General features: G+C 39.4%; 1 protein-coding gene across 1 annotated transcript in view; it reads right to left on the reverse strand.

The window, feature by feature from the left end:
* PDE11A (phosphodiesterase 11A) overlaps positions 1-25,830 on the reverse strand; it is a gene marked incomplete at its 3' end in the record, with an annotated part of 328,181 nt that overhangs the window by 299,012 nt on the left and 3,339 nt on the right. The window contains exon 2 of the mRNA XM_084238078.1: positions 919-1,077. Coding sequence (XP_084094204.1) covers positions 919-1,077 — 159 coding nt within the window. The remainder of the gene's footprint in view (positions 1-918; positions 1,078-25,830) is intronic.

Genomic DNA, 25,830 nt, shown 5'->3' on the forward strand with positions numbered 1-25,830 from the left:
GGGATTTGAGCTGTTCAAATTCTGCAATAGAAATAACCTCAATAAAAGACTATTTAACAATCTTGTTCCCTTATAATCATATTTTATGCTGACCTTTTGTGTCAGAACATTTGCATTAATTTAATGCATTAATAATTAGAACTGGAAAATAGCAACCTTACATTCAGAAGGTTAAATTAGAAAGTTTTTTTAATCAAATAGGATTAGAGCAGTTATCAAACTTGAACAAACTAACTTGAGATTTGAATTAACCACAAGTTTTATAAATATTCCACCAAATTCTATTCAATATAAAGGTAAGAACATCAAAGCTAGAACTCCAGCTCTTTAAAGAGTCTAGCTGGTGAATAAACTAGTGGTGAAAGAACTTAAAATTTCAGAGCAAAAGTATATCACTTCTACCAAGGTCAACTGCTCTTCAGGGACAAAATTAATGTTCTTTTTATTAGTAATTTGAAATTAACAATTAAATAACATTCATTTTATTGAGATTTTTATAAGAACTGAGAAAACAATTCTATGTAGCAATTATGAAAATGCAAGAGAAAGTGCTGAGTTCTGAAGTGCTATAATCTTCTAGTCTCTCCTATCTTCCCCTGGGCAATGTGTGGTAATATGAGCTTCAATTAAAAAGCTTACTTATAAGGAAATAAAGACCAGAGAGTAAGAAGAACACTACTGAGGCTTGCAATGAAAGCAGCAGAAAAAAAAGATGAAGTAATTATTTTCAATTATACCACATTCTATGAACTATCAAAAAAAACTCCTATTACATTCTGTATATCAAAAAAAAAAAGCTCTTTGATCCATGATTGGGCTAATCCAACAGCTATTCACATAATTCCTGTCCTTGTCAGGGAGAATAGCAATCAGGGACCAAGGAGGAAAGTGCAAGTCACAAAAGGTAAGAAATCTTACTTTTTCATCATCTTCAGTAAATGGTGCACCTTCAGGAATCTTATTTATCGCTTGTGCCACACCGATAATCTCCCCATCACTGCTCCGAATAGGCATACACAATAGCGATTTTGTCTTGTATCCAGTCAGCTTGTCGATTTCATCATTGAATCTTCGATCCTAAAAATAAGACATAAAGGGCAGTGTGTTGTCAGGGAGAAGGAGCAAGAAGTGTGTATTTCTATGTAGGATCCTCTCTCACTGGGGAATTTACCCCACTGATTTTTAATGATAACAGCAGATTTGATTCCATGTTGAATTCACCAAAGGGACGTAAGTGACAATAAATCACCACCATACTTGTTAACCAAGTTAATGGAGAGACTATAAACATCTAGTATGACTACTACAACACATCAAGTTTTTTTAAGGAAACCAAACACTGCAACTGGCCAGTCACTCTAAAACTCAATGATGATCACTCTAAAACCCTTTGTCAGGGAGGTGAAAGTCCCGGAGGGGAGAAGGAAATCAAAACCTAAACAAAACCGAATCTCCTGCTCAAAATAAGCCTGTATTGTTTCAGAAAAACATTAATTTGTATTCATTCTTTAAAAATTCACTGAGGAACCACTATGTCTCCAGCTGTGGGTGAGAAGAAACAGCAGGAAGCAAAGATGCATCATCCCAGCCCTCACAGAATGTGCAATTCAGCAGGTGAGGCAGATGAGATCTGCATGTATGTGTGATTACAGATTATGGTAATACTAAGGAAAAGAAAAGGTCCCGCAAGCAAGACATTATAGATAGGACCAAGTTTTGAGGAGAACAAGGAAAGTCTCTGAAAACAAGGCAATTAAGCTGAAACTTGAATCATGAGTAAGAATTTGCCAAACATAGAGGGAAGAATTTTCCAGAAAATTAAAATAGTGCATGTAAAAGTCTTGAAACAGGATAAAGTATAAATTCCAAAAACCCAAAGGTCAATGTGGCACGAGCACCAGGAGTCAAAGGGACACGAGAGAAGGGGCAAGGTCAGGTCTGACCCCATAGGTTTGGAAAGAAGTTCTACTTAATCCCAAATGCAATGGGAGATCATTGAAGATCTGAAAGTACCAGGATGATATGATTCATTATCCAGTACCTACCATTCTCTGAAATCATCCTATTAGATTACTTTAGTAATCTAGATTTAGTATAGAAAATCAGACAGCAGAGATTTTGTCTTTTGTTTATGGCTTCATACTGGCATATTACAGGTGTACCATGATTTTTTTTTTTTGAGCAACAGTGGTTTTTTAAATACTGTATTACAATTAGAGACACTTACTACACATATATAGGAGACACAAAAATGTACACTACAACATCAATCATGAAAAGAAAAAATTGTAAATCGTTTCAATATTGTTCAATAGAAAAATAAGCCAATTATGATCTTTGGCTTTGACAGTATACTATAGAGCATTCCCTTATTATCTGTAAGAGATACACTTCAATATCCCCACAGGATACCTGAAACCTAGAACAGCACCAATATAATAATTTAATTTATAAATTAGGCACAGTAATATAACAATAAGCTGTGGAGGCCACATCTACAATAGCTTACGGTCAGAAAAAAAAAAATTCCAAGGAAAGTGAAATGTTTAAGCTGATACCCAAAGGATAGGTGTCCCAAGAAGAGGGAATAATATCCAAAGCCCAGAAGCATCAGAAAGCTGGTGAATTTGAGGAACTGAACAAGCTGAAGAAGGTGCTCAAGGGCAGAGAAGGGGCAGGAAAAGTGGGCTGGAGATGGATGAAGGGGCACCTAGTGTCGAGGTAAAGAATGGCAAATTTAGCACTGGGGAGGAGAGGTCTCTAGGGGGCCTTAAGAATGGGTGGGAGTAATATGACTGAGCATATTACGAGTCAGCTTTGGATTTCATGGAAAGAATGGGTGTGAAGCAAAAGATTCAGATGCAAGATGAACTATCTGTGGACTGGGATGGTGAGTAGGGGTGGTAGAATGATGGGAGATGGACTGAGTTGAAAGACACTTAAAATGGCTGACTTGATGGTAATTTGATCCAAGACTGTTAGGTTAGAGAAATAAAAAATAACTCCTTTGGCCTCCCTGGTAGCGCATGGGGTTAAGCCTCAGCACAATGAAGCTATCCACAGCCACTGCAGCACAAGTTCGATCCCTGCCCAAGGAGCTACCCACATGGCACAGCAGACCTCTCCTGTCTCACCCACTGCTCCCCTCAGCAGTGTATTTCTGTCAATCTGCTTGTTCTGCTCCCCACTCTGTCTCTGGTGAATCCTCTCACCCCTCTCCCCACCTCTGGCCTATACATCAGTTCTTGGATACATAAATAAAAAATAAATCTTAAAAAAAAATGACTCCATTTTGAGTACAAGTACCTAGTGAATGGTTGAATGGTGAGGTGATTCACTGAGTAACAGATCCTGAGGTGGGGGAATATAATTTCTCTGTGGACATCTCAAGGCTGAGTTGACTATAAGTCATCCACATGGAGGTGATGACCCAAAAGTAGTCTGATATAAATATAGATATTTCTTAATTTCGGGAAAAGGACTTGGGATGAAAAGTAGAGACTGTTTAGGTAATGAAGTTTTCTGCTTGATAATTTTTAACCTGGAATCTTTACGTGTTCACTGCATACACCTATAAAGCTTCACAAAAGGGAAGGGAAGGAGGAAACAGGACCAATAAGAAGGCAGAAACATTTGGCCTATTTATTGGAGAAAATAGAAACTTGAATAGGAAACTAAAAAATGCCTCTAGGTCTATTATGAAATATCACATGGAGAATGGGGTCCAATTTTTATTCATCTCCCTTAGGAAAAAGGAACATGAAATGATCTATAACAGGAGAGATTTCTAATAAATTAAAGTAAGGGCTTCTTTAATAAGGTTGTTAAAATCTGGAATGAGTTTTTTAGCATTGTTGCTTTGAGTATTTTTATGTCATATTTTTCCTAGCTCAGATATTTTAAGGATAATGGCTCTTGAGAAGTACAAGCATCTTCTCAGTGTCTTTTGTGCAGTCCTTGTGACACTCAGCTATGGTTTTTAATATTTAAAAAGACAAAGTCATAAGGGCAAAAGCAATTTTTCCTTTTGGGCAATGAAACTGACCTGTGCCCTCTACATAACAAACAGTAATTGAATACACTTCTGACCCAGGATCTTACACTTGCAGCCTCATCTGCAAGTTCCTATGTTGAATGTGATGTCACAGAATACAGTTTCCACCCTTGAGGTCCATTAGGTTGTAAGAAAAAAAACCAACTTCTGCAGCCAGGGCTTTCAAGATCTTGAGAAAATAACTGTGATCACTACACCAATCAAGCCTGAAGAGTCATATTTTAGTGGTGCATAAGAAGCTTTAGCGCAAAAAGAGAATCCATTTCCTCTTCACTTTCTCCAAGAAGGCAGCCAAGGATCCCCAAGGAGGGAGCCAGAGCTAAAACTCTCCTCCAGGCCTTAGGCTCATGATAATTTATAATAAAATTTTCCAGGACTCATGACTGTCATGAACCAGTCTTGACTCTCACCTTATTTTACTGAAACTGGAAGGGTGGGTTTCTTTTTTTAAAAAAAACCACAATCTCAACTCCATCTTGGGATCTTCATAGCCAACATCATCAACTCTTCAAGCCAACATTACCATCACAACCAAATGATGGTAATTATGTTTTTACAACATGTGGATAAGGAAATGTGTCTGTGTGTGTGTGTGTGTGTGTATTCTATATCCATTTGTGATTTTAGATATAATAGCAATGGGAATAGACGTGAGCTTCTTTAACACAATAAAGGGCCTTCCAAAACTCCACAGAAACCTCATACCTAACCATAAAATTCAATAAGCATTCTCCATAAGATCAGCTTTAAGATAAGGGTGACTGTTTTCATTAAGCTTTTTTGACATTGTTGTCCAAATCAACACTATATTCACTTTTTTCCCAATCTATGATTAAGTATAACAAAATATTTAACTAAAAATGAGCAAGACAGAAAAATAAGAAAACTGATTTTTTAAAAGATTTATTTATCTATGCATACAAGAAATGGGGTGCAAGCTAGAGGTGCGGGGAGTGAGAGATTCACCAGAGACAGAGCGGACCATCTAACTTCTCTAAGCCTTAATTTCTTCACCTTCTAAAAGGAGAAAATAATGCTACCTTTTACAGTGCTAAGAATGAAGCGAGATAGGACAGGCTGAAATAAAGAGCACAGAAATACACCAGCACATTCAGAATACAGGACAAGAATAGACTAGAAGCATCAGGAATTGTCCATTTTTCCAAATCCTGTTCCCAGAACACTTGATTTACTTCCTGTCTTGATTCTGTGAGATTTCCTAAATGTTTTTTCTGAGCTCTTATCCCTCACCCCAGTTATTATTTTTAATTGCCTGAGTGGGTGTCTGTCCCTAGCAATCAAACCAATCCATGACCAAATCCACACATGCCACCTAAAGACTTCCCCTCTAGCCAAACAGCAAAAAGCTGCTGGATCAATAAATTACTGTAATGGCTACAACTTACATGCCCTACTTACAATTCACCTGTAGTTTCTAGAAAGTTTCACAGTAAAGAGAAATGTGCAATTTATTCCAGATAATTTGCTTATATATTCCAGAGCTCCAGGTATTTTCTCAGAGACAAATGCATGTCTCTTGCTTTACAATGGATATATGAAGTTACAAGATTTACAGAGAACAAGGTTGGCTTTGCCTTGAAAATTATCAATAGCTCTAAATTAACACAGAAATTTGTTAACAATTTCCTCCAGTTAATTCCTAATGATGTTAATAGATATTCCCAGAAGCTTTCAGTACTAACCAACTGTAATGAAAAGTTATAGGTTTTTTCATTTTAAAAGAAATTACCCATGGTGTATGCTCACAACCCAGCTTCCAGAAATATCAGCCATGGAGTCCACATACTCCATCCTCTCTTACAAGACATACTCCACCTCTCTTACAAGGTTATTATGAAGATCATCTGAGATCATTTTATGAAGTGCCAGGCTCAAATGAATACTCACATACAGGAAATAATGCTTTCAGTTCCAGGTGCACTGAACTAAGGAACTTAAAGATGGCATTTCTGCAAAAGCAACATGAAAAATGGACAAACATTTCTACTGTAATAATAACTGTTATACAGCCCCAGGCCAGCCGGTAAGCTTGTGTGGAAAAGCGGTGCACTTGAAAAGCAAACGCAGATCATGGCTGCCCAAGTACCCGCGCATGTGACCTAGGCTTGCGGGAAGACACACAGGGCCCTCACTGAGGTCAATGTCCCTCACTGAGTAATCAGAAACCAGGCGCCCGGACACAGGAGCGGGGTACAAAAGGCGCCAGTTCTGCAGATACTGAACTGGGCTACAGCCCACGTCCTGGACCTGAGGACTTTGGAACTGAGACCCGGGGCACGAAATTCAGGGCATGGGTTCCCCACGAGGGTGGGGCACAAGGCAGACACAGCACCCCAAAGCCGTTGAGGCTTTCCCTACCACTCCCACTCTGTTCCCCGTCCCATGGGGTGAAAAAACCAGCTCCCCAAGGACACTAGGAGAGATCTCTGGCACCACCTAGTGACCAGAAAAAAAAATCACCAACACCCCATAGAACAGGGACCTTTCTTCAGAAAAGACTGCTTGAAACCGGCTCCCAGAGGAGCCAGAGGTGAGCTGGGAAGTTCGCCCACGCCAGATCCCTTCTGGCCTGCAGTCAAAGCCCAAAGGGGGAGCGGGAATCCACCACCGGAGCAGTCCGGGTGCGCAGGGGAGTGTGTCCCCACATCGGCATTTTAGAACAGGGACCTTTCTTGAGTAAAGACTGCTTGAAACCGACAGATGGCTTCCAGAGGAGCCAGAGGGGAGCAGAGAAGTTCACCCAAGATTCCGGCCAGTCCCAGCAACACAGTGTCCCAATGCATACGGTAAATTAGAAAACAGACAGTAGGGAGTGGAAGAACCACACGCAACCTAGCAACTCCTCGGGAAAAAAGCACACCACAAAAAGAAAACCACACCCAGATTGCAACGACAGTAACTTGGAAGAACTTCTGAGCCTTCCAGAAAGAGAATTTAAAATTGCCATGATTAAAAAAATGACAGAAGTCATAAAGGAAAACAATGATAAGGGAAAAATAATCAACCATCAGAAGAATGAAATTGAGTCCCTAAAGAGGGAAGTAAAAGAAATGCAGGAGGTCAAAGAATTAATGGAGGCACTAAAGAACTCTGGGAAAAGCAATGAAAGCAGAATAGATGAAATGGAAGAATGAATAAGCACTCTTGAAGACACAGAAATAAAAAGAACCAAAACAGAAAAGGAAAGAGAAGTAAGAAGGAAAAAGACCAAAAAAAGACTTAGGGAACTATCTGACTCCATGAGGAAAGGAAATATAAGAGTTATAGGAATACCAGAAGGAGAGGAGAGAGATGTAGGAACAGAGAAAATATTCAAAGAGATAATTGAAGAGAACTTCCCAAATGTGAAGAAGGAGCTGAAAATTGATATACAGAAGCAAGAAGAACACCAAACTTCCACAACAAAAGGAAAAATACAGCAAGACACATAATAGTAAAGCTCCCAAGAATCCAGGACAAGGAAAAAATAATGAAGCTGACAAGAGGGAAGAAACACATAACATTCAAAGGAAAACCAATCAGGCTGACATCAGACTTCTCCGAAGAAACACTACAGGCAAGGAGAGAGTGGAGGGACATAGTCAACAGACTCCAAGAAAACAGATGCCAACCAAGAATACTCTATCCTCCAAAGCTCTCCTTCCTCTATGAAGAAAGAATAAGGACGTTCCCAGACAAACAGAAACTCTGGAATTTCATTACGACTAAACCCACTCCAAAAAATACTACAAGGAATCCTAAAGCCAGAACCTCAGGGGGACGAATAACAACGAAATAAGGCCAAAAAAAAAAGTTATTAAAAGAATAAATAAATAAAATCAAAGGAAAGACAAACACAATGGCAAATACAGATGCTAACATATCAATATTAACTTTAAATGTAAATGGACTAAACTCTTCAATAAAAAGACACAGAGTCGCAGGCTGGATTAAGAAACAAAACACAACCTTTTGCTGTCTCCAGGAAACATATTTAGCTACAAAAGATAAAAATAGGCTCAAAGTCAAAGGATGGAAAACAATCCTACAAGCAAATGGACCAAAAAAGAAAGCAGGAACACCTATACTTATATCAGATAAAACAGATTTCAAACTCAAAAAGATAAAAAGAGACCCCAACGGTCACTACATTATGATCAAGGGGACAATAATTCAAGAAGAAATAACACTCATTAACATATACTCACCAAACGAAGGAGCACCAAAATATATCAGACAACTATCGTCATCTCTGAAAGCAGACATCAGAGAAAACACATATGTAGTGGGAGACTTCAACACATCACTATCAACAATGGATAGATCAAAGAGACAAAAAAATAAGTAAAGACACTAAAGCTCTAAATAAGGACCTAGAGTGCTTGGGCTTAACAGACATCTATAGAATACTAAACCCAAAAAAAACGGAGTACACATTTTTCTCAAGCGCACATGGATCATTCTCCAGGATCAATCACATACTGGGACACAAGAAAATATCAACAGATACACCAAGATTGAAATCATACCAACCATCTTTTCTGACCATGAAGGCATCAAACTAGAAATAAACCATAAAAAGAAAGCAAGGAACTCTTCTACCTCATGGAGATTGAAAACCACACTACTGGAAGACCACTGGACTAATGAGGAGATCAAAGAAGAAATTAAAAAATTCTTTGAATTGAATGACAATGAGGACACCAATTTTCTAAATGTAATGGGATGCAGCAAAAGCAGTAATAAGAGGAAAATATATAGCAATAGAGGCTCACATCAAGAAACAAGAAAGAACTCAAAGAAACAACCTAATCTCGAAGCTCAAAGATCTAGAAAAAGAACAACAAAAAAAACCCAAAACCAGTAGAAGAAAAGAAATAATAAAAACCAAAGCAGAAATAAATGAAATTGAAACTAAAAAACAATCCAAAAGATCAATGAAACCAAAAGCTGGTTCTTCGAAAAACTCAATAAAATAGACAAACCCCTAGCCAGGCTCACAAAGGAAAAATGGGAGAAAGCACAAATAAACAGGATCATAAATGAAGGAGGAGAAATCACAACGGACACAGCAGAAATCAAAAGAATAATCAGTAACTACTATGAACAGTTATATGGAAACAAGTTCAACAATCTAGAGGAGATGGACAAATTCCTACAACTCTACAATCACCCAAAGCTAGATAAAGAAGAAATAGAACACCTAAACAGACCAATTACAAGCAGCGAAATTGAAATGGTAATCAAAAACCTCCCCAAAAACAAAAGCCCAGGTCCTGATGGATTTACAAATGAATTCTACCAAACATTCAGAGACGAATTAGTGCCTGTCCTACACAAACTCTTCCAAAAAATTGAGAAGGAAGGGACAATACCAAACACGGTCTATGAAGCCAACATTACACTAATACCAAAACCAAACAAGGACAACACAAAAAAGGAAAACTACAGGCCAATCTCCCTAATGAACACTGATGCAAAAATCCTCAATAAAATTTTAGCTATCAGAATCCAACAATGTATCCATAAGATAATTCACCACGACCAAGTAGGATTAATTCCAGGGACACAAGGATGGTTCAACATCCGAAAATCAATCAACGTTATCCAACACATCAACAAAAAGAAATATAAAAACCATATGATAATATCAATAGATGCTGAGAAAGCTTTCGACAAAGTACAACACCCATTCATGATAAAAGCCCTTGAAATTCTTGGGATACAAGGAACATACCTCAACATCATAAAGGCCATCTATGACAAGCCAACAGCCAGTATCATTCTCAATGGTGAAAAGCTGAAAGCAATTCCATTAAGATCTGGAACAAGACAAGGATGTCCACTCTCACCACTGCTTTTCAATATAATACTGGAAGTCCTAGCCAGAGCAATAAGACAAGAGAAAGACATACAAGGGATCCAAATAGGAAAAGAAGAAGTCAAACTATCACTATTTGCAGATGATATGATAATATACATAGAGAACCCCAAAAACGCCACAGAAAAACTAATTCAACTCGTCAATCAGTTCAGTAAAGTGGCAGGATACAAAATCAACACGCAAAAGTCAGTAGCCTTCCTATACACAAACAATAAATCTGAAGAAGAAGGGCATCCCCGGTGGCGCAGCGGTTGAGCGCTGGGTTGCGAAGCTGCCCGCGGCCTCTGCGGAGCCGGTTCGATTCCCGGCTGCTCCCGGCCATCGGAGGAGGGTCCCACATGGCGCGCAGACCTCTCCTGCAGCTCGCTGCTCCCCTCAGCAGTGTACTTCAGTCCTTCTGCCTGCTCTGCTCCCCGCTCTGGCTCTGGTGAATTCTCTCACCCTCCCGCGCTTCTGACTGTACCCAGTGCTTGTATAAACAAACAAACAAATAAATAAATAAACATGCCTCTATAAAAAAAAAAATCTGAAGAAGAAGAAATCAAAAAAACCATCCCTTTTTTTATTGAAACAAAAAAAATCAAATATTTGGGAATAAATCTAACAAAAGAGGTAAAGGACCTATACAAAGAAAACTATAAAACACTGTTAAAAGAAATAGAAGAAGACACAAAGAAATGGAAAGACATCCCCTGCTCATGGATTGGAAGAATAAACATTATTAAAATGGCCATCCTTCCAAAAGCAATATACAGATTCAATGCCATTCCAATCAAAATTTCAATGTCATTCTTCAAAGAAATAGAACAATTATTGATGAAATTCATATGGAATCACAAAAAACCCCGAATAGCCAAAGCTCTCCTGAAAAAAAAAGAAGGGAATGGAGGCATCACACTCCCAGACTTCAAACTATACTATAAAGCCATAATCATCAAAACTGCATGGTATTGGAACAAGAACAGACATAGAGACCAAGAGAATCGAATAGAAAATCCAAAAATAAACCCACAGATTTATGATCAACTACTCTTTGACAAAGGAGCAAAGACTATGCATTGGAGCAAAGAAAGTTTGTTCAATAAACGGTGCTGGGAAAACTGGGTCGCTACATGCAAAAGAATGAAGCTTGACCACTACCTCACACCATACACAAAAATCAACTCAAAATGGATTAAAGAACTAGACATAAGACCTGAAACCATAAAATACATAGAAGGAAATATAGGCGAAACACTATGTGATATGCACATCAAAGACATCTTTACACCCAAAGCAGTGATAGTGAAGGCAAAGATAAACAGCTGGGACTACATCAAATTAAAGAGTTTCTGCACAGCAAAAGAGACAATAACAAAAACAAAGAGAAACCGCACCAACTGGGAGAACATTTTTGCACACAACACTAATGATAAAGGACTGATCACAAAAATCTGCAAAGAGCTGATGAGACTCAACAACAACAAAGAAAATAATCCAGTCAAAAAATGGGCAGAAGAGCTAAAAAGAAACTTCTCTGAAGAGGAAATGCAAATGGCCAACAGGCATATGAAAAAGTGTTCAACATCACTTGTAATCAGGGAAATGCAAATCAAAACTACCACGAGATACCATCTTACACCAGTGAGAATGGCACATATTAAAAAAACTAGCAACAACAAATGTTGGCGAGGGTATGGAGAAAAAGGAACTCTTCTGCACTGTTGGTGGGAGTGCAAACTGGTCCAACCACTATGGAGCTGTGTGGAGATTTCTGGACCTACTAAACATAGAGCTTCCATATGATCCAGCAATTCCACTCCTAGGTATTTACCCAAAGGACACAGAAACATCAATTCCAAAGAACACCTGCACCCCTATGTTTATAGCAGCACTATTTACAAAAGCTAAGCTTTGGAAACAGCCCAAATGCCCAAAAATAGATGACTGGATCAAGAAGATGTGGTACATATACACCATGGAATATTACTCAGCATTCAAAAAAGATAAACACATGCAATTTGCAGCAACATGGATGGCACTGGAAGGAATCATGTTCAGCGAAATAAGCCAGAAAGAAAAAGAAAAATACCGGATGGTCTCACTCATAGCAGGAATCTAGAAAACTTAAATAAGGGACCAGGAAAATGAATAACTATAAGAAAGTGAAAATCAAAATCAACAAAAAACTATGAACCAGAGACACTTTATGGAGAGTAGGGGGCGGGGACGGGAGGGATTGGGGTGAAAATAAGGGGGTTGCAATTGTATGGGGAATATAAAAATAAAATTTATTTAAAAAATAATAATAATAACTGTTACCATTCTTTTACTGTCCATATCTCTTTATACAAATGTTGGCTTATCAAGCTGACAGACATGAAGGAAAAGAACTGGAGAAAAAGTGATCTACTGCTGATTTATTCAAGTTTTCCTATCTCAAATAGTAAAAAAAAAAAAAAAAAAAACTGGCCTAATCTTTAGCTTTGTACATTTATAAAGAATTTTAGAATTAGAAATATGCTCATAATGAATGGACTCTTTTATCAAGGAAGGAAAAAATTATCTTTCATAAAGCTGGAGCGATTCAAAAAACACACTCCCAAACACAAGCACAGGCTAGAAATAATGGAGAAAGACATAGATATTAAGGTTCAATGTGGCTTTCAGTTGAGAGAAACGTCAACGCTAGGAAACACAGACGATGGCTTATAAAGTTTGGTTGACTTTCCCTTGATGGATCATAAGGAAGGGCAGCCACAAGCGCTGTGGCTGAATTTTACAAATGACTAAGCAAGTTTTGGAGCGTTAATACAAGGCAGGCGATTAAATCCCACATGCTTCCTGGTGGATTCAGGAGGACGGAAAAGACTTCTTTTCTGTGTACAAAAGGGGGGGAAAAAAAACCCTGCAGGGGGCATTCACCATCAGGAACTTCAGATTAACAGAGACAAGACCTCAAACAATCAATCAGCGTGAGAATTGCTGGCATGGTAACTTCTATGTTGCTGTCGCTAAGAATTCCTCATGGATACTAGGCTGAGAGATACACCAAAGAAATAATATTTACCATTGTTCTCATTTTAATAAAAGCTTGGATGTTGTGTACCAAGTGTTTGATACCAATTTCCCTGTTACCTGTTCCACTCAGAATGTCCTCGAGGGGAAAGGTCTTGTTTAAATTGCAAGGCGTTGACCCACAGAAAATAAATTACAGCCAAAGGCCACATGGGGTAACAGTTTGAAATGTAATTAAAATCTGGATGTTTCAAAAGAAAGCCAAATAATTCATGTATCTGATTTTGAAATTAGAAAGATACAATCACAGGTCATATGAAAATAAAAAACACAATTATCTTCTGACAGAGGCCCACGAAATTTAAGCTTTTGGTTTGGAAACTTAAAACTAGGAACAAACATTTATCTTCATGTATATCAGTTTTTCATTTAGGTCAGCAATGTTAGAAAGGGCAAGAAGAGGACAGGGAGAAGAGAAGAAAGGCTGAGGAAAGAGAGGCAGGCAAGTTGGAGGCACAGAGGGAGGCAGGAAGGAGGAGTAAAAGTTAGGAAGGACAAGGGATAGCAATTACACAAAAGGAACCACAAGTGCGAGATGCCAGAAAAGAGATGGAAAGCACCAGACCAAAAAAATGAGAGAAGAGAGGAAATAGAGGAAGACAGAGGGAAAGGAAAGAGGCTGAGGCCAGCCAGAGGTTCAGGGGATTCTGATGGATGGCAGGCAAATATGGTTGCTGACACGATTGCTCCTTTGAGCTTCAGAGCATGAACAGTTGCGATCACTGTCTTTGGAAATGTCATTTAAAGATTCAACACAACTGGTCATCTATGACTTTAGAAGAACTACATACTTGTCAAAGGGTTGAATGTTGTCCAGGGTAAACAACAGATAATCCAAATAAGAATATCTAGAGACCTAAAGAGAAGCTGACCATCATGGAGGAAGCTTCTTGGAAACAAGCATAGACTAGAGAAGCATAAATGCTTTTGGTTCGTTGCAGGAAAGCAGAAGTAGTGGTGACGGTGAGGCAGTCACTGTCATCAGAAGCTTGCTGCTGGATTCTCTATATACCAATCCTAAATCCAAGGGCTCCCAGACTGATCTATACTCTCCCTAGCAAAACATTCTACCTTGTCTGAAACATCTCACTACTGCCATTTAAATAAACATATGAAAAGGAGGCTACATCTCCTTTGCTCCAATGTTACCATCACCAACTACACAGTCACGATTTTCCCTAAGCCTCAGATCCGGCTTAGCAGTCACAGTCGGTACCCCTTTTCTCTTGTGTTCATACTTCCCACACTAAATCCCCTTCTTTACTGGTAGCAGATGAATTGTTTGGTTCTCTGCACCTTCCTCTCTCTAAGAGATATAGCCTAAAGCACTATAACCCTGTACCTAACCATTTGACCTGAAACCCAGCCCATAAGAAAGTACGAGAAAATAAAAAAATATATGTATTAAAAAAAAGAAAGTATGAGTAAATGAAGATTCGACATGTAAATGGGCTAGCTCAGATAACATTAGCTAAACTGTGGCCTTCATCTGACCTTGCAGCCTAGTAACTACCTAGACCAGTAGCTTTTATGATAACATTCTCAATTACATTCCTTTCCCTCACTTAATCATACAACAAATATTTACTGACACCTACCAGCTACATGTTAGGCACTTCGTCACACCTGGGGTGCAACAAAGCCAATAAAGCCATCTGCCTTTGAGGGGCTCACAGCTCAATGGAGAGAAAGACAGGTGATCCAAAATTAAAATTACCAGTTGTGGAATAAAGAGCAAGCAACATATAGGCAAAGTGTTATGGAAATAAGTAGAAAAATAACTAGTTCTGAGGGGAGTTGGCTGTCCTGATCATTTATTTATACAATGAAGACAAAGTATAGGCGCTACCCTGGATGGCTCTATGGGTGTGCATCCTGGAGCCCAGGTTGAGAATGGCCTTACCCACTTGAAATTTAAGTGGAATTTGTGTTTCTATGTGAAGTCTGATGGAGCATGCCCCAGGGGCTCACACACAGTTTAGCATCCCGATGGATACTCATTCTCCTGCTCTCTACCCCAACCACATGACCTGGGCCTCTTTCTAGCCAGGACTGCTGCAGGGTGAGGATGACCAGGATGGGGGTTGTGGGCAGGATTTGCTGATGGCCTCCATTTCCAGTGAGGTCCTGAGCATGGGCGTAGGGATAGTGAAGTATCTTACAGTGTCTCAGGGTGGAGCAAGGCACTGGCCATCCTCACCTCAGGTTAACAGCACTCTGGCATGCCCAGTAAGTGACTCTGTCTGGCCTCTTGCTCACCCCTGACCCAGGAAGACAGTACATTCAGGCACAGGGGTTGTATCTGTCCTGGGGTGGGATGGCTGGCCCAGCGTGGGGAGAGATCAGCTTCCCTATTGCTCTGCCAAGATCTCCCTACATTGGGTCTCACAAATGAAGCAGCCAGGTTTGGCTCCATCCCTTGACCACTAAGCACAGACGCAACAATCTCCTTCACAAATTTCCTAGCTCCAGTCTTCTATTCCCCAATCCATTCTCAATGATGGAAAATAAAATATCCAAAACACTCTCCCAATGTCTTTTTCCCAGACTCACAGAGTTTTTATTAAGCAACCTGAAGTTGTTACGACTTCTATAAGTCCCATAATGATCTTTGAAGTCCTATGTGTTCGTCTTTAACTGATATGTGGTTATTGTAATTAATCTCAGTAGAATAAAAGCTTCTTAAATGAAGGTATAATATTACACTCAATGTCCTTGTTTGGAACAATACCAAGTCTAATAGGTAAAGAACAATATCCTCATAGGCATTAATTTTCTTCCTGACCCCTTTTCCAAATCCTTGACTTTCCCTCTCACTTCTTGTTGTAGGCAATTAATTAGGCACGGGAGCTGCCTGTGAAAATCAGTAGGACCTGCTGGAATAGAGAGCTCACCGCTGTACGGTGCTGGACTTTGAGCTGCATACAGTGGTTGGGTGGGACTGGATCTGGGCTCTACTCTGGGGCAGGGCTAAGCTGTCCCTGCTGGTCTCTGCAGTCAGCTCTCGCCATGTGCCTGAGTTCTATGGATAGACCCTAGAGGGACAAAGAACTGGGAACAGGAAATGATGACAGCCACTTCCAGTCCTGACCCACAAAATGCTCCCACTTCATTTGCCCATCTCTCTCCCCTCATCAACATGGCACTGAAGTCCTATGCTGAGTGTGTAGAGACCCAGGAAGGAAAGAACCCCCTAGAGGAGAGCTGCCCATCAATCAGGAAGTCATGTGCAGAGCTCCAGACAGCTGAGAAATAAGCTTCTGTTCTATTAATCACTGTCTACCACTGAGCACAGGGAGAGTATCAGTTAAAGCAAGTATGGTTACCCCAATTATTTTTTTAATTGTTCTTATTTTTATTTTTTAATAATTTATTTACATATATTTTACATCATTGTTCATTTTTTTTACATTTGCTTTCTTTTCTCAGGTGTAGTCCCCATAGAATTTCCACCACCAATTCACCCGTGCACCATCACCACAATCCCTTCCTGTCCTCGTTTTGAGCCCTCTCCCTCCTCCTCCCCTGCAGAATGTCTCTGACTCACAGTTGTCTGTTTATTTTTTGTTTTGTTGTGTTGTGGTTTTATTATTATTTATTACTATTTTCCCTGATCCCTTATTTGGTTCCCCTTTATTCCTCCTATAAGTGAAACCAGCTGATACTTTTCTTTTTCCTTCTGACTTATTTCACTGAGCATAATCCCTTCTAGCTCCATCCATGTTGCTGCAAACGGCATGAGTTTATCTTTTTTGATTGCTGAATAGTATTCCACAGTGTAATTATTAATGAATATGTAAGTGGAAATATTTGGGGAAAATATTGTAAAAGTAAACACAAAAGACAAGAGAAAATTACTCTGAAATCCATCACTTTGAGGTCACCTTTAGTTTCAGCATTGTCACCTCCCAGTCTTTTCCCACACACTATTCCAATTATTTTTACTGAGGTCTCACCACAGAACGAGCAGCCAACTAGACACTTTATATATACAAATTTATTTAATCCTAAAACAACCTTTTAAAGTGGGTATCATTACCCTCATGTTAGGATGGCAGAAACTAACAACTGGAGAAGTAAAATATGACACAACTCTTAAGTGGCAGAGCTGGGAATCAGGTCTGTCAGATTCTGAACTCAACCCCTTACTTCACTTTTTGTTGCTGTTGTTATGAAAACTGAGATGCCACTGTTTCCTAAATATGCTTTGTCATTTAATATTCAGGGAGCAATTTCCTCTGCTTAAATATTCCATTTTATGATGTACCAAAATGTATTTATGCAACCCTCTAGTTGGATATTGGGGTTGATAAGTTTACACTATTAGAAAATAGCACCACAATGAATATTCATAAAGACAAATCTTTGCATACACCTATAAAAATTCCCTTAGGGTGGTTTGGAATAGCTAAATCAGAAATTATGAATTTTGTTAAGGCAGGGTATGATTATTCCCAAATTGCTCTACATCAGTGGTTTTCAAATTGAAAGAGGATGATTTTCCCCTCAGGACCCATTTAATAATGTCTGGAGTCATTATTAATGACACTCTGGAGACTGGGCAACCAACTAGTGGGTAAGTAGCCAAGGATCTAGTAAACATTCTACAATGCACTGGTCACACATACACACCCCCAACAAGGAAGTATCTGGTATAAAATGCCAACAACGCAGCTGTCGAGAAACCCTCACCTACTTAATGATCCTATCAGTACATGTCACTCTTGAGACACAGTAAAGGCTACGATATAGGCACTTCTGTCATTTGAACACAATTTACCTACCAAAGCCAGATACTGCGCTAGAAGCTGTCAGCACTAAAGGAGGGTCAGATCAACTCTGAGAGTAAAGTGAGGAAAAGACTTGAAGTAAATTTGGCTTCACTTGCTAGAGCCAAAGCACATGCATTCACTTTCTACCTTCATATTTTTCTACATCATTTTATATTGGATATTAGATGATCGCCACATACTTCTGCATTAAACTGTACAGCCTAACAAGGTCCCTGCAAGACATGATTAATATTGTTATATTGCTACATCCATGAATGTTTGATCCTGCCATCTCTAAAGCATAAAATTGGCTGCTTCCTCAGAAGAAATCCAAGATCTTAAGTATAAACCATTCCTACAATGACAGTGGCTCCTCTCCCCAGCGGACCTTTCCATTATTCAACAAAGTAAATTATCTCAATTTGGCTAATTTAGAGGTGGAAAAAAGGTTTTCTTACCCTTTCTTTCTTAAATTACTAGGGACTCTTTGAATGCCAGTTCCTTTCTGTCTATTCAGTGGAACTCACAGGAGGCTAAGTAAAAAGGAATCACCAAATCGGAAGCTGTTTCCTCTTATTTCTTCATTGAATGAGGGAGGGGAGAGGTGGCCGCCTCCCAGCTTGGTCAGCACCTGACACATTCACAACACTTGCTATTCTCCTCCTGCACAATCCCCTCTGAGTTATGAGAACAGGAGTTGCTGCGGTTGTCCCGTGCTTTCAAAATCACTACTCACAGAAGTGAAAGAAGAATCTCACCTCAGACTCACTCACCTGAAGGTACAGAGCACACAAGTCTCCCTTGTTGGTCTTCTGGAGAAAGGGGGAATGGAGCAGGGGAAATATGGGTGTTCCATAAAGGTGACCGTGAGACATAGGGTATTAGAGTCTCTTTTTTCAAGAGGACCATATGCATAAAAAAATAAAAATCTAGACTGGTTTCCTTAGCAACGCTGGGATAATCTTTCCCACAAAGTCCCAAGCCTACAGTTCTTAATTCCATTACAGCTGTTATTAAAACTTTAAATATGTAATCATGCACACTAAGTTGCCTAATACCCATAAAACCATTAGCTCATTAAACTGTGAACAGACATTTAAATGAAAAAGGGGTGCCATCTAATTTCTTTAAATGGAAAAAAGCAAAGGCTAAAACATTTGGATAATTTGATAAAGTAACACAGGCAGCATAAGTACAAAAGGGCTAACACCTAGTTTTAAAATTAACACCATGTCCAAACAGAAAAACATAAAATAAAGCTTATCTTTTATTTAGTCAACAGTCAACAAACTTAAAACAAAATAGATTCCACCTACTCTAATCAATTATTAGAGCTTGATGACAAGCACCAAGATTTAGTGTTCATTTACCCTTTAATGTCAGCTGCTATAATTTATTTAGTTCACAAGTACTATAGAACCAAAATCACTTTAAAAGAGATATAGGATTTCAAGAGCAAAACCGCAAATGGTCAATATGGAGACTTCATATGGGAATTTGTAGCACAGAAACCCAATGGATACTTTGGGATAATATACTAAGCTAGAAAAAAAGGCATATTGTTTAATTGTAACAAAATTTTCTCAGAATTTTTATGCTTGTCAAATGCACAGTATTTACCAGGGCCAATAAATTCTGAGAGTTTAATATGTTCACTTAACACATTTGATTACATTTTAAAGTCATCCTTAGCTATATATAAAGCATCATGTATGAGTGGTACTGTGTTAAAATGTCCTTGGATTTGTTTTAATTGGGTATGGTAAGATACATAGACCTGGAATTGATGGGCATGAAGGAGCGCCTTCATGCTACTCACAGATCCCTAGAAAGAGGGGCCATAGCACAGGGGAGAGGGTCAGGGCCAGGGCCCTGGGGATATGGGCCAGGGCCACTCAGGGAATGGGAAGATGGGAGAGAGCAGAGCACAGCCCAGAGCCTTCACTGAGGTTCTCGCAGGAAGGAATGGGTGAGGCAGCAGAGGGGCCCTGAGTCAGTTTAGAAATGGATAGTTGGAATAATTTGAGTGGGCTCTCTAGGGGAAAGGTCGCTTCTATTTGCCAGTGCCTGGCCCTGAGGTGATTTAAAGCAGGGAGAAATATTGCCTCAAATGTATGAGCATTTGAGAAAGGAAACAGTTGGAGATGGGACTCTGGGTTGGTTGGTTTGTACTTCAAAGGTGTGCTTGCAGGGGACCTGTTCGTTCTCTCCAGTTATTAGCCTTGTGGGGTCATCTCTCCAGAAGAAAGGACTCAAATGCCAGCACAACGGTATGAAAATAAGAAAATATAGTCAACACAGGAACTACCACATTTCAAATCGAAGGTCTCATGTTACATGCAAACTCCTTTGTGGGACCAGCCCTATGACTAAATCTTGCAGGAGTTTACCTTTTTAAATATTAATAAGCTTTGTATTTCTTACTTGATTCTCTTGAATATGCTTTCTCATTATCTCATTAGAATCAAATGGATGAGATTATTACAAAGCACTATGGGCATACTGGCCCTGTGTTATAGCTGAACAAACTGAGACAGAACTGGGACTAGAACCCAAGTACCCTAACTCCAAGTCTAGAGCATGTTCTACTACATTCTGATGTTTTTTACATTATTCTTTTTCTTTTTAATCTATAAGATAAGCTCCAAAGACTTAAAGGATGTGTTCAGGGCATGGATCTCCTGGCTGAGCTGTCAATATATTCCCTGAATAGACTGAACTTTCTATTTGGAGGTGTCTGAACTGACCGCATGGAGGAGTTATCAGTGGTAATTACACAACTGAGTGGAAAACCCTCATTGAAGCCAACAAATTAATAAGAAACCCTTGCAATTATAGAAAATGCACACTATTTAAATTCCAGGAAACCTCTTTACTATTTTAATCCTAACACTAAACAAATACATTTAGCATGGATGCAATAAATGATGGAGAATGAAATCTCCTAAAACCTTACAATTAAGCCTTATATGATCCACTGCAGCAAATGAGAAATAAAAAAGTCATGATCTTGATCTTGAGTTCACAGTCAATGGGTCATTTAAGTATAATTGTAATACAAAGAAAGTAGAAAGAAGGGCCTTAGAGCATTACAGAAGTTTGAAGGAAGGAGAGACCAAGCTAGGTTGGATGGGTTAGGGCACAGATTAGTAAGAGCTTCTTGAGGGTAGGCTTGAGGGGTGAGATGATTTAACTGGCACAGAGAAGGAGAAGGTAGAGTACATGTGACAGTTAATGGTCTGTAGAAGACACACAGGCACTGCAGCTAGGTCTTTTGAATCCTAGCTCCCTCACCTAACAGCTGAGTGACCTAGAACAAACTACTTCACCCCTCCGAGGCTCAGTTTTCACTCCTGCAAAATAGAGGTCGTAATAAATATCTCCAGAGATTTCTGACATGGTTGAAAGAGACAATCCTTGCTAATGAGTCAATGCCTGCCTGACTCACAAACAGTGCTCCATAAATGAAGTTCTTGTTAATCAACTTCATTTTCCCTTCTGATAACCATTATGTTTTAAATTGTTAAAGCGAGGTGCCTCATAGTTTACCGTCTTTCCCTTCAGGTGAAAAAAAAAATTTTTACTAAATTTACAACAGCCTGATGCTTTGTTTCATTAATGTGTGAAACCACTGTTCAGTCGTTGAAGTCAACCAATTAATAAGAAACCTTGGAATTATAGAAAATACACATTATTTTAAATGCCAGGAAACCTTCCTTACTATTTTAATCCTGCAGTAAATAAACAAATTTAGCATGGATGCCTGTAAATGATGGAGAATGAAAGCTTCTCCTAAAATATTAGAAACCCAACCCACTGTTTTATGACTAAACTGCTTCTTTTATGATTTAAATTCCACTTTCCAAAAGAATGTGGTTATACTGCAAAACACCACCCTTAAAATAAGTGACTGAAGTAGCAAGTGGTGCTTGCTACTCCAAGGGCCTCAAGGACCTTGTTGACTTTCCTATAAAACAGCTCAAAGCTATTTTAGCAGAAAGTTTCATATAACTTCAACACTATATTAAACATGAAACACTAACTTCCAAATTAAGCCAACCTTGTAAATAAACAGGTGACCCAAACCTCAGGAACCAAAATAAATTGGTCAGATTAGCAAACATTTAGCTTATGGACTGGGAGAGAACTAAGCTAGCCTTAAATTACCTCCCCATGGGCTCTACAGTCCTGGACTGTACTTTCCTGTAACTTATCCTCATGTGCAAAGCAACAAGGGTAATCTGTCACTCTATTTATCATGATCATATGTCTGTCAGGAAGTGGGAAGATGTTTCCTACATCAAGCACAAAAATCAACTCCAGTTTGGGCTAGTGAACATGTTCATGGACTTGGACAAATTTTTCAAAACACTATGTGTAAAGCAGAAATAAGATTTCATGAAACACCTTATATACAGGTATTGGAATGAGATCAACATCTACCTTTTAAGCAAATCTCAGCAACTGATCACAGGTTCTGGAACCAAGTATGTCAACACTGGATCATTAGGGGATAAAGCATTCTTCACTGAATTTTTCAGATACATGAAATTAATTCATTCTGAGGGCACTTTTAAATGTAGTATCTCAATGGAGATTATTCTAAAATAAAATGAAAGTGAAAGAAATAAATATTGTTATTTAAATAAATAGAAGTTAATAAATAAATGTTAAATCGATAAGTATCATTACTCATACTATTATTTATATGTAATAAATATATAATGCCAGCTTTGTACATTACTTTCTTAAATACAACTGTGGAAAATTTTTTGTTTTGTTTTCTTATCTCCTCTCTACAAGAATAAGCCATCAGTTATCCCTTCTATCAAAAGACAGAGCAAAATTTGAAAGTGCAACGATGAAAGAGTAGTCCTGATAGAACGAATGAAAACCACATAAACAGAAAAGCACTATCAATGCACTGAAAATGGCACATAATTTAATTAGAATGGAGTTGAGGTCAGGTGAAAGGACGCAACAGATACTAGGCTGAGAAAAAATTGAACTTTCGCACCTAAGACTCGCTATGTCAGAATCAGGGCCCACTGCATAGGTCTGTGGTCTGCACACTTGCACAGGGTTCTCTGCTTAAAGTATTGCATGCTGTAAAATTCTTAATTTTATCATAGAATTTGTGCTTTGTAAGTGAAGTCCAATGGGACCCTGGAATATGAGGCCAGAGCAGGGAAGCTCAATTCTTACTCCGTCTCCCTCCTACTTCCTGCCAGGGCCTGGTTCTTGGTCAGTCGTCTCTGCTTCCTGCCGGCCCAGGCTCCCCTCTTCTCATGCCTGCCCTGAAATTAGGAGCCACAACAGGCTCACATAGTTGGGGGAGAGGTCCAGATCCCTCATCTACCATTACCCTCTGTTCCTGGTGCTCTGGGTAGAACCCTGGGGAGAATCAGATACATGCCCCCTATCATCCCGGGGAGGAGCCAGGCTTGTGGTCACTCCACCCAGACCTGGCAGCACTATAGTGCATTTGTCAGGTAACTGCACAGGGACCTCGCACCCGCCTCTAATGCAGGTGCATTAAATCCTCACTAAATATATATAGGTTCTTGGAAACTGCGACAATAAGCAAAACAACGAACAATGAAATCAAGTTTCACATAGGCTAATTGATATAACCAAGGGCTAAATTCCTATAGCATATTTCTGGTCACAAAAACATCAACCAAACTTCTAAATAAAGACCCAAAACACATCTAGCTTTGAACAATAATTTGTATTCATCAGTCATTCATTTTCTAACACACTTATTTCAGATCATGAGAGTGGATGGCTGGCCCCTATCCTGGCTGCTCCAGGCACAAGGCAGGAACACGTGGACAGGATGTCTTTCCATCACAGGGCACACACACCCACACACAATTACTCAGACTGGGACAATTTCAACATGTCAGTTAACCTACGTGCCTACTTTTGGGATGTGGGAGGAAACCCAGAAAAAACCTACAGACACATGGGGAGAACATACAACTCCACACTGACAGTGGCCCCAGCCAGGAGTGGCTTGTTTTGTTTTGTTGTTGAACTGATTTCAAGGAATTATTCAAGGGCCTGCCTTACAGAGCATTTCCCACTGTAGAGGCTGCAGTCCTTTGGGTCACTTGTCTGCTGTGAGTTGGGGCAACAGACCTTTGGGAAAGGGAAATTTACTTTTCCACCTCTAGCCAGGCTCCTATTTTATCATTTTGTACTGAGCTCCACAAATTATGGAGTTGACTGTACTTAAAAGCTTTCCTTACCCAGCTTCTCTTCCTGTTTTTGATAATGTCATTATCCTTCTCAATATCACAGACCTTTAGAATCTGAGTCATCACTGACTTTCCTCCCTCCTAACGCAAGCCCACACCTGCAGGACGTGGCCTTCTGTCCCCAATGCCCAGTCCCACTAGCTTCACTGTTCATCGTGGCTCCACCAGGCCATCATAATCGACTCTTAATTCTTCTCACAGTTTTAAGCCTCCTCTTGTTCAATTCACTCAATCTCTGCCACCAGGTTACCTCTAACACTATTGTGGTCATGCTAAGATGTTTTTTTGTTTTGTTTTTTTTTTGTTTTTGTTTGTTTGTTTGTTTTGTTTATACAAGCACTGGGTACAGTCAGAAGTGCGGGAGGGTAAGAGAATTCACCAGAGCCAGAGCGGGGAGCAGAGCAGGCAAAGGACCGAAGTACACTGCTGAGGGGAGCAGCGGGAGGCAGGAGAGGTCTGCGCGCCATGTGGGACCCTCCTCCGGTGACCGGGGAGCAGCCGGGGATCGAACCAGAGCCGTAGAGGCTGCGAGCAGCTTCGCAACCCAGCGCTCAACCGCTGCGCCACGGGGAGGCCCCATGCTAAGATGTTTTTAAGGCCCTGTAACCTATTGTTAGTAAAGTTCAAATGCTTTTGTCAGGCATTTAAGGTCTTTGATCTTTGCCCTTGCAATACTTTTGCACATCTATTTTATAGCATATGCAGTACTTTGGCCAAGTTAAATCATTTGCTGTCCTATACCAATCTTGTGCTCATTCATGACAACCACCTCTAACAAATCTAATGCTTTCCAACTTGAGTGACATGTCTTTCATGAAGTCTTCCATCATGAGCCCAGTCATACTGTAATTCCATTCTCCTCTGAGATTAATGTCATTTAGTTTGTGTCATTTATTAAGGACAGCTTGGTATTAGTTGTTTGTATATGATATCCCTTCGACTATAAGCACTTGGAAGACAAGCAGCATACCCTCCTACCTAAGTACACCTACAGGGCTCCTAGGAGGACCCTAGGTGCAGGGGACACCCTGTGTGTGTTCATTGGCACTAATGAATGAATGAATCTGTTGTGTAAACAGATCAGGCTGAAAGGCTGGCACACCTGTAACCCTTCTGCGTCATCACCTTTCCTTTCTCAGCTCACCTAACAAAACACCCTGGCTGCGTTCCAGAGCCAAAGCCCATCAAACACCTGTATCATCATTATCAACACTAACAAAAATATCATCTCACACTTTTTATTAATGTTTAAAGTGCTATATTCCAAATGCCTAGAATAAATCTCAAAGAGAACACCTGTTACTTGAGTGCTCTTATTTTCAACCTCTTGAGGGCAATTTTCATTACTATATTTAAGTGGGCTGTTTAATAACTTATAACTGTCAGGGGGAAAATGGTAAATTATAGTCACTATTGATACATACTAGATACCTAAAATGAACTTTTTTCCACTTGCAATTCTTAATTTTTCCCTTAATTTTAAGTTTGATTTTTTAATCACTAATTAAGGAAAATAATGAAATAAACTGAATTTTTTTTCTGTCAAATTTTTATTTAACTTTTGGATTTCATTAGATAGTCTATCCTTTACTAAAGAATGCCATGCTTATTATCCTGAATGTCTTATACCTTTCCCTCATCCATATTCTGAATCTCCAAGAGGACCATCAATCTAATTATCAAATGATTAAATACTGAAGCTCCATGTGATAAGAACTTCATTTCCTGATCTGAATCCACCCATATTCTAAACCTATCCCTACACCAAACCCTAACACCTAACTTCTAAAACAGAACCCT

Source organism: Talpa europaea, assembly GCF_964194135.1.
Source record: "Talpa europaea genome assembly, chromosome: 1".
Classification (NCBI taxonomy): Eukaryota; Metazoa; Chordata; class Mammalia; order Eulipotyphla; family Talpidae; genus Talpa; species Talpa europaea.